The following is a 15336-nucleotide window of genomic DNA, read 5'->3' as shown; positions in this document are numbered from 1 at the left end:
ATTTGTGCCTGGTGTCCTATGGTTTGTCAGCTACCAGCCTGACTTCTACCCAATAGTATGGTATATGTTAATGATGCTTCATGTCCTGTACATTTGATCTTGAAGAATAGAATGTTTTCCCTGCAGTTACTTGAAGCACAAAAATGTCAACCTAACCGCTACATAATACCAGTCTCTTAACCACTCGCCTCCTTGTACTGACCTAATCTGCTGATATTAATAGTAACCTGGCATATCTGTAGAGTAGAAGTACAGTCTTAAGAGTCTGAAGGAGCTCATATTTACACACACTTGCTCTCAGAAGCTATTATGCCCAGCATAGCAGTATAGAATACAAGGCTCCTTCATCTCATTATTAGCCTTGTTAGGAGCTCTCGATAAAGCACTGACAAGTAATGCTGGGCCACTGGTGAATATGTGAATATGTGAATATGTTTTAGTCCTGTAGCATTTATAGTTTATTTGTTCTGGTGCGATGTGAGCCCTGTAAGGCAGGAGTCCAGTATAGCCATGAGCTTTCCTTTTCTTTTAGTTTTACTCATCCATCCCCTCATTCTCTCTCTTTCCCCTGTATTTCTCTTTATCCTTCCTTGTATCTTTCTGGAAAGACTCACCACACTTTAGTAGCGGTTACCTCGGTATTTAGAGGTAGAGGGGTATGCCCTACTAGGTTTCCTGTAGCCCTATCCCCTACTCCCTTTTTGCTGGAATTGAATAATGTGTTTTTATACATATCAGACGCCTATAACAGTCGTCCTTAGCCTGAATCTACCATGTGTGAGAAGGTGACAGGCGACGTGCTGGAGTCAAGGTATATTTGCCGCAGGTTCCTGACGTATGCGCGGTCCAGGGCAGATCAGGAGTAGACCTCAGCCCAGGTGTAGATCCTGGGCTCATAAGTGACCCATAAAAGGCTGCTCATCCTGCAGACCAGGGCAGAACCTGAGAGTGAGAGGAGGTGGTGACTCGCCCTGACATTTTGAGTCTGGTGAGACCAAGTTGGACTGGCTTGTTTTTGTTCATGTGGCTGACAGTAAGCCACACGTATATTATTTTTGTTACTGTGTAGCGCTCGGACAAGCAGAGATTTTATTTTGCCTGCAGTTAAGGCTGTGTTTTGTTTTGTATTTTTTCATGCCTGAAGCCAAGGTTTATTCGATTTCTGTCTTTTTTGTAAATAAACCAGTTTGCAGCGCATTTTGTGTCCCTGTCTTCACTGTTTGGGTCTGCACCACTGCCTCCCCACACATGCCATGACAGCTGAAGGCTGCTAGTTATGTATTAACAATATCTGGAGACCCACAGGATTCATAGCTCTTCCCTATAGGATGGATAAAGTTCATTGATTGTAACCAACTATTTCTAGACAGGTTAGTGGGGTTAGGGTCAGCTTGACATATTACAGAACTCTCTTCCACAGCTGATTGTGAAACAGAATATGCAAAACCATTCCAGCTACTGCCATATGAATACATGAATATTAAGAACAGCCATTACGGACACTTAGAAGCTACTTAAGACAATTAGACCTAATTTAGTAGAGACATTGCCTAGTGGCATTTGATGTAGTCCTTTCAAGCACCTTCAAGGGGCCTATTATAATGTTAAAAGTAGGTCTATCTTAATAGCAGGAGATGCTGTGTATTGACTTGCACACTGATCATATTTGACTGTTATACCACTTTCCTCCTGGAGGTGGGGCTATAGGGCTGTATTTCTCTGCTCAGTACTCACATTGCCTCTTATGTATCTGCTTTTTTTTTTTAATGGATCTGTGCTTAGCATTTGCAGCAACCAGAAAGCCTGGAGTTTGGATTTCAGAACACAGATGAATCAAACTCCTCTCTGCCATACTCCACCTGTCTGGACAGTAGGTTCTGCCCTTGAATGATATGACTCTTTGCACTGGAATTTATGTTTTTTTTTCATTCCCCCCTTCCTTGACTCCTACCAGCAGCTATGTCAGGAGTGAACAGCTCAACAGAAGACAACCAGCTTGGGAATAAATGCTTAGCAAACGGTGAGGAACAGTTTCAGCACTATGGACAGTTCACTCCCAGTGTCTCCATATTGTTGGCTGTTCTCATGATCCTCATGGTGCTAGCAACTGTCTTGGGCAATGCTCTGGTCATTCTGGCTTTTGTGGTTGATAAAGGGTTAAGAACTCAAGGAAATTTCTTCTTCCTCAACCTGGCTATTGCTGATTTCTTAGTGGGTGAGTATTTTACGGACAACATTGACTAGGTCTGGAGCTGAAGAACAGTAGTCGGTGACCTGTGGCTCTCCAGCTGTTGGAAAACTACATCACCCAGCATGCCTGAGCTTCTGGGAGTTGTCTCACAACACAAGTTGGAGAAAGGATTGATTAGTAGAATGAGAAAGAGGTAGACTCAGCCACCCTGAGGTTTCCAGTGCTCAACTGGAATGGTAATATTCCCAATACAGAATGGAGATCACTGAGGACCTAAGAGGTCTGTCTACCTTTCTCATATTCCCCTACTCTTCTGTTCATTTCAACAGCCGGTGTTGCAACTTGCAAGTTCCAGTGAACCCTTACAAATGAAGGCATGATGGGATGATTTGGAGAGCCCCAAGTTGTAGACCACTGCTAACAGTCATAATGATAGAAAACCACTTGCAGCATTGACATGTAAATGTATAATATGTTATATAACTTTCTCTGGTCAAATTAACCATTTTTTATGGATACAAATTGACGCTTGATATTGTGATTGAGATTTCCTTTTATTTGTCTGATTCTTAGGTGGGTTCTGTATCCCTCTCTATATTCCCTATGTCCTGACAGGACAATGGAAATTTGGAAAAGGATTGTGTAAGTTGTGGTTGGTCATGGACTATCTGCTCTGCACTGCCTCTGTCTTCAATATTGTCCTCATCAGCTATGACAGATTCATTTCAGTCACTAAAGCGGTAAGAAAGCTTCATGACTTCATTGTATTGCAGCAATGTGAAAGTCTGTGTTATATTGCAAACAGAGAGTCACTTAATGTACCTGTACAAGTCCCAGCAAGTCACTCATGTACAGTAAAAAGAATTCCTATACAACACAATCTACCTATAATTTTAATGCTTGTTCTATACCATTTTGAAAGCACTCTTCCTCTCTGGTGCAATAAACTGTACCCAAAACTTTGTATATGTAGACTGCAGGTGGGTAGCTTTAAATATGTGTCTCAATGTAGATTTGCATTCATTCGGGTTCTTGGATGCCAATAAATCATGTCCCGGTAACTCTCCTTCTACATGATGTCTAGTAGCTTAAAGTGAATGTCCTTTTAACATGATGTGGTTTTTATAGCTAAAATACCTGCAACCCAAAGAAAGCTTAAAATTGTACTGCATATGTTTTCATTATTGTGTTCAATGTATAAGCATTATGCAGGTAGCACCCAAGCTCCCTCTAGTGGTGGCTGTAGGAAGATAGAAATGTAGTATTTAAAGCAACACTATGTTTCTTTTTTTGTAGCTATTCAAGGTACCCATATCTAATACCTTTAGCCATGTTTATTTCCGGTTTCTACAAAACACTGTAATACTATATACTTGCCAGGACCTTACACTGTGAGAATATTGTCACCACAGTCCTGCAAGCTGAACCAACTGCTGCTGATAAAACTATGGAAGTCAATGGAGCATGGAGAAATGACTGTGGGCAGTATATGGAAAAGGAGGCTATAGGGCCCAGGTTATATGAGAGGTAGAAGGGGTGTTTTCACAGAAGAGCTAGGAAAAAAGAATGGGGGGGCAGAACTCAGATGGCCACATGGCAGCTCTCAATAGTATTTGCAGGCAGCAGAAAGAGACATCCTGTATACACAGCAATCCATGCTAGAAAAAAGAGGTTACACTGTGGTTGTGTGACTTATTATAGAAGGTGAAAATAGGATATGATAAGACACTAAGTAGAATGTCTATTACTGGTGAGGGCATGGTCTGTGTTTGGTGCAGTGGGTATGACAGGAAGCCATTTTTTATCTTCAGCTCTTAAGGGACATGAGCATATATTTAACAAAGTAGGATTAGTTCTAGGGAAGATAAAGTTCACAAACAGTGGCCAGTTATAGCCAAGCAATATGTTTAATCTATAATAATATCAGTGATGTCAACGATTTTGACTGAGACTTACATGTTCACAACAACTGGAGAACCACAGATTGGAGATCACAGTTTTAGCTTCTGTTCAGATCCATATTGATAATAATAATTAATATTAATACATTTAGACAGGTCTAATATGTTACAAACATGTGAACTCGCCCATTTTCCCAGTTTCCAGCCCTAAGACAATGTAGACTTTCACCTATAGCCTCTCCCTTTAAAGTCTTATTGTATTTAATTGTTATTACTTTATGTACGGAAGGCAGCAGCTCGAATCTGAAATGTAGATTGAAGCTCCTGGATCCCAATGAAAAATCTGTAATGGGAGTCCGCACTTTCTATGTGTTCTCTATAATGCTGGTGTTTTATTATGTAGTAGAGAGCCCATTGGGCACCCGCAGACTCCAGGGCCTGATAGTCATTGCTACATCCCCTGTAGCTACCAGTATGGAATATACTGGCATACATGTAATGAACTATTGAGAGCACTTGAGGATCTGGCTGAACCTTTAGAACTGCTGCTTCTATACACAAAGTGCTGGTTCCAGCAATGAAATACAATAAGACTTCACCACTGTAGTTTCTAATATTTCTAATAATATATGTACTGTATATAGTGAAGGTTAATAAATCTTTGACATAGTAAGGGCCTGTTCACATCACGTTTTGATCATCAGCTTAACTGATCAGTTTTGAGTCAATATTAAATAAAAATGTATTAGATACTGTAGGCCAGAAAAATAGGCTATATCACACTTTTTGTCCAATAAAAGAACAAATAGGAATTGATCCGTTTTTATGCATCAGTTTTTTTGTCTCCGCAAAACTGATCAGTTAAACTGATTGTCAAAACGTGGTGTGAACAGACCCTTAATAACATAGACTAAGTATCTAAGTAACTCAACTAAGTATCACAACTGATTTGAATTGAAGTGTTCTACTGTATGGTTGAAGTAGAAATACCCTTTGGGGAGTCAAAATAGGCACAGCTGAATAAATGTCTATCGGCAATGTGAATGGAAATCCTTAAGTTATTTCACAATATCATTTATGAATGATAGACCTCAGCAACAAGAGGAGGCGAAGAGGGCAGGACATGTAAATGTCACATGATTTTCCAAACCCCCGATCCTCTGAGACTCCCGCATTAACCAGGTACGCATCAGTGAGTTTCATTTCCTATCACTTAGGACAGATATTTCTCCGCTCCAATGGTTTTCCGTCTCATTTCTAGGAAAGTGACAAAGACTAAAAATAAATGTAATTGATATTTTATGCAGAATGTCTTGTACTTGTGTATGTCAGGTTAGAGAACCCTCTTATTACTGAAAATCTAACAAGTAGTCACTCTCCATAAACGTCTGGAGGAGCATTGTGGAAGAATGGCAGAATTACTTACATACAAAGACAAGCTAAGCTAATTCTAGTATCGGCTCTATCGATTTTCAGATTCCCTTTACCTAGTAAAAAAATAACTACAAATGCCCTTCCATCTCTTTTCCATTCAGCACATTCCAATGTAGCCTGATTCCTGTTTCTAAAAAGTCAATGGTCAAGTCTCACTTCTTGCTTCCTCCATTTCCTTCTGCCCTTTTTTTTATTTTATTTTTTTTTATAAGCAAGGGATTGCAAGTGTTAGACACGTCTCCTACATGATCACTGGTTGTCTATGACTGGACATAGTATATACTCACATCTAAGTAACACCCATGTGTTCTTGCTATCTCTTCAGCTCTTTTAACCCCCATTTGTTATAACCTGGAATCATGTGGTTACTTGTAATGGCAATTTAATAGATGCTGGAATTTTGCCAGTGGAACCAAAAAAAATCAGCTGTTAGTGGCCAGACAGTGTTCTATACGGGGGGTAAGAGGGTTACATGTGGGTTGATCCACAGGGATAACTAAAAGCTTCTAAATCTCAATACAAAAAAAGCAACAGTAATGATCGTACCTTGCAGTATTTATGTGTACCTATTGTATCTATCAGTTGATTACAAACCAATTTGACTTTGGACCATTCCTAAAGATGTTGTCTAGACAGTCTCCCTAGTATTCATCCTTTAACCCTATATATGAATCTAGACCTCTCTACAGGAACCAGCAGATCAATGTCTCTTGAAGCATTCATAGTATGAAGCAGCTGTTCAAGCAGGCAAAGAAATATTGGTGAAAGCACTGGGGTCATGGAGGAGAGAGCAGTCTGAGCACGGAGGGCAAGAAGTGTATGTACATAGTCAAAGTCAGACAGGAGGTTAGGCAGCACAGAGCAGTGGTCAGAAGCAAGCCATGGTCAAACACAGATACCAAGTGCAAGATCAGGTAACAGACCTGGTCAAAATACTGGAACTAATGAGCTTTCAAAATATACATTAAACCAGGTCTTTTTAAATAGTTACCCTCTGTACTGAGAACACCTTAAATACTTAAAGGTAGGCAGTGATGGTTTAGGGTGTGCGCACGCTGACTCTTTAAGTACCAGTAAGGGAGCAAGTTCACACCCTAGGAGCAGCAAAGAAGATACATGTACTGCAGTGTGATTGAGAGGAGGAACTAGTGGCTATGCCAGATGTGACATATAACATGTCAGTAGGCATGAACTGCTAGAATTGCACTTATCATGGGGTCTTATAGCTAAGTCTCTGGGACTCTCTTTGTAGATCCTCTCTGCCCTGTCTGGAAGAGGCAGGCCTCTGCCTGTAGTTTGTGACCACTGTCAAGTTACTCACAGGCTTCAGCACCCATTAGGCACACATGCTCTCTTACTATTTCTTAAACGGTGAATATGTGCATGGGGTACGTATACCCATCCAATTCCCAGTGGTCTCTTATTATATAAGGCACCTTTCCTGAGCAGGTGTCTGAGAAACTTACGTTCTTAGTCTAGTCTAGTCTGGGTCTTATGAAGCTGTGCTTTACTGAGTGCTGCTGTCTAACTGTGTGTGACCTCCAGCTTGATACTTAACTTAAAATCTATGTTACCCTGTCTTGATCTGTTGTTTGGACTTCAATTACACATGTACTCGTCCAGCCATGACCTAGGAATATACTTTAGTGTCTCTCAGTCAGACAGGGTCAGCTGTCATTAGCATCAGAACTTGTCCAAAAGGTAATAAATTTCCAGCCCCTGCAGTGCTACACAATACTATGAAACAGCACAATGGTGGACAGGTATGTATATAAGTAAACATGCTCATATTGAGCAATGAGTATACTGCCCAAGATTTAAAATGCTCACATAACCCCTTTAAGCCAAGTGACCCTTAGAGGTCACAATGAATCATGTCATTGACAACAGTGTACTGCATTTTTCATTCTTTTTATGGAAACAATATTTATTTGCTGCCCTTTACGAACATATCCAAACCTATAATTATACTAACTGGCTCAGCAGAGATACAGCCAATGAGCAATTTGTGCCCTTTGAACACAAGGAATATGTAAACCAGCCTGTTAAAAACCAGATATATTAAGAACTAAACAGCTAGAGAAGGAAACCTTGTAATTAAAAGTGTTTTATCATTGCCAGCCGCGTCCGAGGGGTCTGTACTGAAAGTAAATTATAGCAGCAGAACAAATGCTACAAAGTGACTGGCAGCACAAGTGCAGATATTTATTAGGAATGTTGACACAGCAGGAATATAGAAATATAACACTGGTATATGGCATACTCTGCAAAATTAGTGATTTCATTGTGCCGATATCCAGATAATACAGCCACATGGATGCAGAGAGTTATGGAGACCAAATTCACTCATTACAGAACAAGTAATGAATGTAAAAGTCAATTTACCATTGATTAACCCATGATATACAAAACATGGCTGATTAATACTAAGTGAAGTTAGTTCTTGAAGCTGATATGTAGAAAGCAGGAAAACAGCATAAGCATCTGAGTGATAGTTGTTATGGGCTGTTTATCATACATGACATTGTCCAAGGAACCAGCAACAGGCTCATGGGCACCTATCTGGTCTGAAAAGTATCTTGGCCTTCCAAAATCTAATGTGTATGGCCAGCTTTACTGGAATTAAATATTTGATATATTGGTGCCAGATACCATAGATTCACAGATCTTGTGGACCCCATGTCTTGCCGAGTTTTGATAGAACAAAAAGGCCTTACACAATACTAGTAAGATAGTTTTAATGTTATGTTTAATCAGAGTTAAAGGGGTTATCCTATTTCCAAAAATTATCTGCAAATACATCCACAGCGGTAAAGCCTTTCCTTAGCTTTATTTGACTTGAGACTCCTTGTATCACTATTATTTGCATGCAGTGAATCTGTGAAGAAACTACATTTCCCATGATGCATCTGTCTTCTCTCACTCCCTGTGTTTATTGCTAACAGGGTGGAGGGGGGAGTGAGCTTCCAAACAAAACATCACAGCATCATGTGACCTCGGATATGAGAGTGATTTATTACTTGTGATTTCATTGGAGGGGAGAGCAGGCAGATTCATTATGGGAATCGTAGTTTGTTCATACTCACTGCATGTAAATGGCAGTGATACAAGGAGTCTCAAGCAAAGGCTACACAAAGAAATGATTAGTATTTAGCACTGTTGTGGATGTATTTGCAGAATTTTTGGAAGTTGGATGGCCCCTTTAAATTTAATATCCACTTATAGATATCCTTCTGCCTAATATTGTATTTTATCTCCAGGTTTCTAATTTCTCTGTTTCATTGCATTAGGTGTCATACAGAGCCCAAAAAGGAATGACTAGAAATGCAGTCTTTAAAATGTTGATCGTTTGGGTGGCCGCCTTCCTTCTCTACGGTCCAGCCATTATCAGCTGGGAGTACATAGCAAAAGCCACCATCTTACCCGAAGGAGAATGTTACGTAGAATTTTACTACAACTGGTATTTCCTAATGATAGCCTCAACAGTAGAGTTCTTCACACCATTTATTAGTGTCACATATTTTAATTTGAGCATCTATATCAATATCAAAAAGAGGACTATGATGCGGAATGAAGAAATGGCTCAAGGCCAGGAACACTGTGAGATGAGTTTTCAAAGGAAAAAGAAAGAACACTTAATCTTTTTTGTAAAACCGGTTGACAGGCCTCACATTGATGTAAAGAAACAGACCACCTGTTTGACATCGACAGAGACCTGTCCTGCAGGTGGAAGGTCCCAAAGACTCAAGGGCAACACATTGGACCTCAATATAAACCAAGATCTTCCCCCATTACAAGTCGAAGTTCAGACCAAGAAACATCAAGACTGTTTTTACAAAACTGTGGAAAATGCTTGTAGTAATGTTAGGACAGACATGGCTAGTAGTATCGCCAATAGATTTAGACTTTCAAGAGACAAGAGAGTAGCCAAGTCCTTGGCCATTATTGTGTGCGTCTTTGGCCTTTGCTGGGCACCCTACACACTGTTAATGATCATCAGGGCAGCGTGCCATGGACGTTGCGTTCAACATTATCTCTATGAAATCTCCTTTTGGCTTCTTTGGTTAAATTCTGCCATCAACCCTATACTATATCCCCTCTGCCATATGAGTTTCAGAAAAGCCTTTATGAAACTTCTGTGTCCCGGAAAAGTAAAAATACATCCTCATATTTTTATGTAAATCGACCAGCGGATTTTGGAAACATCCTGAAAGATTGCAAAATACATCATTTGGATTTCTATCAATTCAGGATAAATGAAGTAATCAATGAAGTAGTTATCACCATACAATGGAAGGTCTCCAGAAAATATTCCTAAGAGAACAGTATTTTAGGGGAACCTCTTTTGGCCCATTGACTTGTTTGGTAGTTCAGTGGAATCATTAACTATTTTTTTATACATGCTATGTAGGATATATATTGCAATTATCAAGGACATTTAGAGATTCAGCCCTTCCCAACTAGCACCATAATATCGCTGTGCTTGTTGCGTCTTTAAATATGGCATCCACTGAGGAGCAAAGGAGGCGCTATAGCCTGTGAAATAGGAGCTTCAGTGGCAATGCTTGAGATCAGAGAACTCTCTGATCACTGGTATTTACCCCTTCAGATGCCGCAGCCAGATGTGGCCATTACATCAAGGTTCACGTCAACCTTCACATTTATAACTGGGTCTCTGAACAGCTCCCACATAGTGAGATCACAGGAGCATTTTGGTTACAGCAGCAGCCATAAACCTTTTGAAAGTTCCTAGGCGTGCCAGAGAAACATCATATTGAGCCCTACCTGTGGTAGGGCTCAATATTAATGTAGAGATTTTACCATAGACTGTAATACTGTAGTATTGCTGTGAATGGTATAAGTGATCACAGGGTCAAGTCCTCTGAAGGAGCTAAAGAAAAGTTAAAAAAAAAAAAAACTTAAAACAAATATACATGTAAATCGCCCCCTATCTCTAGAATACAAATGTGAATAAACAAAAATAAACATAAAAACATTAGGCTTCCCTGCACCTAATATGGTGAACATCCTGGTATCATAGACACAGCTCTGTACATGGAAATATGTATAAAAAAAAGAACAGTTGAAAGAGTCACAATATGGTGACACAAAAAATTTTTGTTTCTTTGAAAGTTTTTTTATTTTTTATATGTGTTAAAAATAATAAAAAAAACTATAACTTTGGAATCACTGTGATTGCATTGACCTACAGAATATAGGAAACATTGTTTGATGTTAACATGGTTGGATCTCACGTGAAATAGCCCAGGCTCTGTTAAAGCATAGTCATTTCTCTGACACTTCTTCAAGACCTGGACAAGAGTTATCCTATACACAGGGTTCACAGGGACCTACTGTATATGTACACAAGGTTAATCGATGTCTCAATTCTTCCTTTAAGGGCATTAAACGACTAATAAAGAAATTTGCATTTTCACAATCTTTTTGTAACATTGTTTATGTGGAGTTTAACAACATCAATTATATGCTTCACATTTTAAAGTTTTTGAAGCAGTGGAGTTCATGACACCGATTTCTTTCCTCATAATCCAAACCTTAATTCATAATAAGGTTGACTAGCCCAAGATGGAATTTTCTAGTATATCAAGGTACATCAAGGTCCATGAAGTGTACATTAGATTTGGATGTGTACATGTATTTTATAGGTAGAAAGTTTGCCAAGATAATTCAGTTTAAAACTGGTTGCACACGACCGTGTACTAACCGGCTGCCATGGATTGAGTAGAAGGTTTCTGCAACATGGGGCATAACACTGGATATGATATAGTACCTAACAATGAGTATATTTGCCAACTTTGTATCTCATCTTTTCTTGAATTTCTTCAAATCAGGGCATAATATATTGCAGCCTTTAGCCTGTTTCATGTTATCTGACAGGTTCTTTTTCAGCCATGTCTTGATTCTACAGGTCTGGTATGATCAGGCCCGGGTGTAATTAGTGAAACTGTACTCACCCACACAAAAATGTGGTTAATAACAGTTAATTGATGTGGGGGGGAGGGAATTCACATAGGGCCAATTTTTTGGGGGGGATAGCGTTTTCCCTTAATAAATTAAATCATCATTTAAAAACAGTGTCTTATATTTACTGAGATTATCTTTGTCTGATATTCCAATGTGTTTGATAATGTGAAACATTTAAGTGTGACAAATGTGTAAAAACAAAAGAAATCTGTAATGGGCAAATTTTTCACAGCACCGCAGCTACTATAATACTGCCTCCCTATGCACTAGAGTATAACTACTATAATACTGCTCCCTACGTAAAAGAATATAACTGTTCCCTATGTACAAGGATATAACTACTATAATATTGCCTTCCCACACACGAGAGTATAACTACTATAATAGTGCTCTCTATGTCCAAGAATATAACTACTATAATACTGCTGCCTAAGTACAAGAATATAACTACTATAACAATGTCCCTATGTACTACTATGTATACAATACTGCCTCTATGTATAAGAAAATAACTACTACACGTTAACCCCTATATGTACAAGACTAGAGATGAGTGAACAGCGTTCGATCGAGTACATGTTCAATCGGATATCAGGCTGTTCGAGATGTTCGATTCGAGTCGAATACCAGGTGGCAAACTCACTAAAAATTTGATTCCCCTCCACCTTCCCTGGCGCTTTTTTTGCACCAATACCTGTGCAGGGGAGGTGGGACAGGAACTACGACAACAGAGGCATTGAAAAAAAATTGAAAAAAGTAATTGGTTGGCTAAATCAGGTGACCTCCAATTTATATAAATAGTGGATTTAATATCCGGGTCATATGAGAACTATGTGACTGTGAGAGAGGGATAGATGTACAGGCAGGGTTAGCTAGGGATTGCCTTTATTTAAGGGGAATGTTACTCACCCAGCTCTTTGGGGCTCTATCTGGTCGGGATCCCTGTCAGCTTGCAATATGCGTGAGCTGACTTTTTCCCATAGGAAGGCATTGACCAGCGTTGATTCAGCCAATCAATGCTGGTTCTGCCGGAGGCTCGCCTGTGAGGAGGCGGAGTCTAATATCGGACCAGAATGGAGACTGCTGTGGATCGATCTTAGACTCCGCCTCCTCCGGAAGAACCAGCGTTGATTGGCCGAATGCTGTTCTCTGTATGGAATTCGGTCAATCAATGCTGGTCAATGCATTCCTATGCCGAGATGTAGCAGTGCTGACCGTGCGCTCAGCTCGACTACACCGGAGATGTGAACCCTGCTGCACACTCAGCTCTGCTGCATCAGAGATGCGCTGAACCCCGCTGCACACTCAGCTCTGCTGCATCAGAGATGCGCTGAACCCTGCTGCACACTCAGCACTGCTGCATCAGAGATGTAGCAGAGCTGAGTGTGCGATGAACCCTGCTGCATACTCATCTCTGCTTCATACTCAGCTCTGCTGCATCTCAGCAGAGCTGAGTGTGCAGCAGGGTTCAGCGTACACTCAGCCCTGCTACATCTCTGATGCAGCAGAGCTGAGTGTGAGGCAGGATTCAGCGCACACTCAGCTCTGCTACATCTCTGGTGCAGCAGGGCTGAGTGTGCAGCAGGGTTCAGCGCATCTCTGATGCAGCAGAGCTGAGTGTGCAGCAGGGTTCAGCGGTTCTCTGGTGTAGCAGTGCTGGCCGTGCACTCAGCTTGGCTGCATCTCCAGAGTAGCTGAGCTGAGCACACGGCCAGCTCTGCTTCATCTCCGGTGTAGCAATGCTGGCCATGCACTCAGTTCGGCTCATCTCCGGAGTAGCCGACCTGAGAGCGCGGCCAGCACTGCTACATCTCTGGTGTAGCAGTGCTGGCCGTGCGCTCAGCTCGGCTCATCTCCGGGTTAGCCTCTTCCTCTTGATACTAAATACAATTCGTCACCGAGTCTGTGGCAGCAGGGGGACACAAACCTGGCAAAGTCGGGTAAGAGAAGAGTTTTAGTACAATAAAACAGCTTTGTTTTAATGCAGCATTCTGCAAAAGATCTTCATAGAGACCTATACCAATACCTGGAACCCATGAGTGCAGGACATTTTCATTTTTCATGGCTGGTCATTAGCTATTTGGCTCTTTTCCATCCCATCATGTAGAAACAGAGTCAGACTGGCCCACCAGACAGCCAAGGGGGTTCACTTAATGATCTGCCTATTGTCAAAGTACACTTTTAACAAGTAGAAATTGTTCAAAGCTTAGAAACCTTTTAAGCGAAGATGAAACATCCACTTTTATCTTAAATTTTCCCCCAAGTGTTTTTTTTTACCTGTAGATAATACTAATAATATAAATATCACTCACAGGGATTAGATAGATCAGTGTTTCTCAACATTTTCAAACCAAGCACCCCCTCATGAAAAAGCTTCCAACTGAGTACCCCCAATGGACACTGTGGTGCCTGTCATCTGACAGATCCGGCTCCTAATCTGAAGTGCGAAAGAAAAACTTTGCTTGTGTGGACTCCTGTGGCAGTATACGAGGAGGGACCCAAAAGTTTCCAGAATGAGGCTGCTGTGCGCACAGTTTTCGTAGTATGCGATTCTGCAGCTAGTTATTTGTACAACCACGCCTTCTCAGTCAGTGTGCCAAGCGGTGTTGATGTGGAAGGTTTCGTCTATCCGCAGTGAATTTTCTTGCAAGAACTGTTTTGTTCAGCCGTCGTTTTTCTTCATGGAGAAGTTTTATGAGCAGCGCGCAGCTGTGAAGTTTTGCTTTCTGCACGGGAAAAAAGCATCAGAAACCGTTCAAATGTTGAAGACCGCTTACAAGGGTGACGCTATGTGTCAAACTCAAGTTTACTTGTAGTTCACCTGCTTTAAAAATGGTGAAATGTCAATTGATGATCAACCGCGTTCTGGACGTCCGTTAACTTCACGAACGGACAAAAGTGTCCAAAAAATCAACAAGCTCGTGCGTGAAGATCAACGACGAACCATTGAGGAACTCGAAGAGTTGTCTGGAGTGAGTAGGAGCTCAATTCAGCGCATTTTATCAGAGGATTTGGGGATGTCACAGGTCGCTGCAAAATTTGTGTCGCGGCTCTTGACTGATCAACAGAAAGAGCGTCGCATCGAAACATGCTGTGCCATGAAAGAACATCCCGAAACCAACCCAGAATTTTTTACTAAAATTATTATGGAGATGAGTCTTGGTGCTATGCTTGCGACCCGGAAACCAAACAACAATCAAGCCACTAGAAGACACCATCCTCGCCCCGCGCCAAAAAGGCTCCTCAAGTGAAGTCCAATGTGAAGACAATGGTAATTTGTTTTTTCGATGCAAAAGGGATTGTGCACTCAGAATTCTTTCCAACAGGTCAGACTGTCAACCAGGTTTTCTACTTGGGGGTTCTCAAGAGGTTGCGCAACAGTGTGCGGCGAAAAAGGCCCAAAATGTGGCAGTCTGGTGATTGGTTTTTCCACCACGACAATGTCCCAGCCCACACTGCCATCTTGCTGACCACTTTCATGGCAAGAAACGGCATGGCTGTCTTGCCCCACCCACCCTACTCACCCGATATGGCTCCCAGTGACTTTTTTTCATTCCCACGAATGAAGAGGAACCTCATGGAGAAGTGTTTAGCCAATGTGGAGGAGGTGAAGAGGAAAACGACGGAGGCGCTTGCACACATCAAAGTAGATGAGTTTAAAAAATGTTTTGAACAATGGCAGACGAGATTTGACAAGTGTATTGCCGCTAAAGGAGAGGACTTTGAAGGAGATTGAAGAAATTTTGTACAAAAAAATAAATACACGCTTCAAAAACAACTTTTCTGGAAACTTTTGGGTACCCCCTCTATAAATTCTGAGGGTCT

General features: G+C 41.0%; 1 protein-coding gene across 1 annotated transcript; it reads left to right on the top strand.

Annotated features, from left to right (window-relative positions):
• The first annotated feature begins 1839 nt into the window (after positions 1-1839).
• On the top strand, positions 1840-9764 carry LOC142213656 (histamine H3 receptor-like). The gene is made up of 3 exons (XM_075282060.1): positions 1840-2215; positions 2765-2931; positions 8817-9764. Exons 1-3 carry the CDS (start codon positions 1960-1962, stop codon positions 9705-9707), a joined length of 1314 nt encoding a protein of 437 aa, XP_075138161.1. The 5' UTR covers positions 1840-1959; the 3' UTR covers positions 9708-9764.
• The last annotated feature ends 5572 nt before the right edge of the window (positions 9765-15336 follow it).

Source organism: Leptodactylus fuscus, chromosome 7 (genome assembly GCF_031893055.1).
Source record: "Leptodactylus fuscus isolate aLepFus1 chromosome 7, aLepFus1.hap2, whole genome shotgun sequence".
Lineage (NCBI taxonomy): Eukaryota > Metazoa > Chordata > Amphibia > Anura > Leptodactylidae > Leptodactylus > Leptodactylus fuscus.
This window is presented reverse-complemented; position numbering and strand designations above follow the sequence as displayed.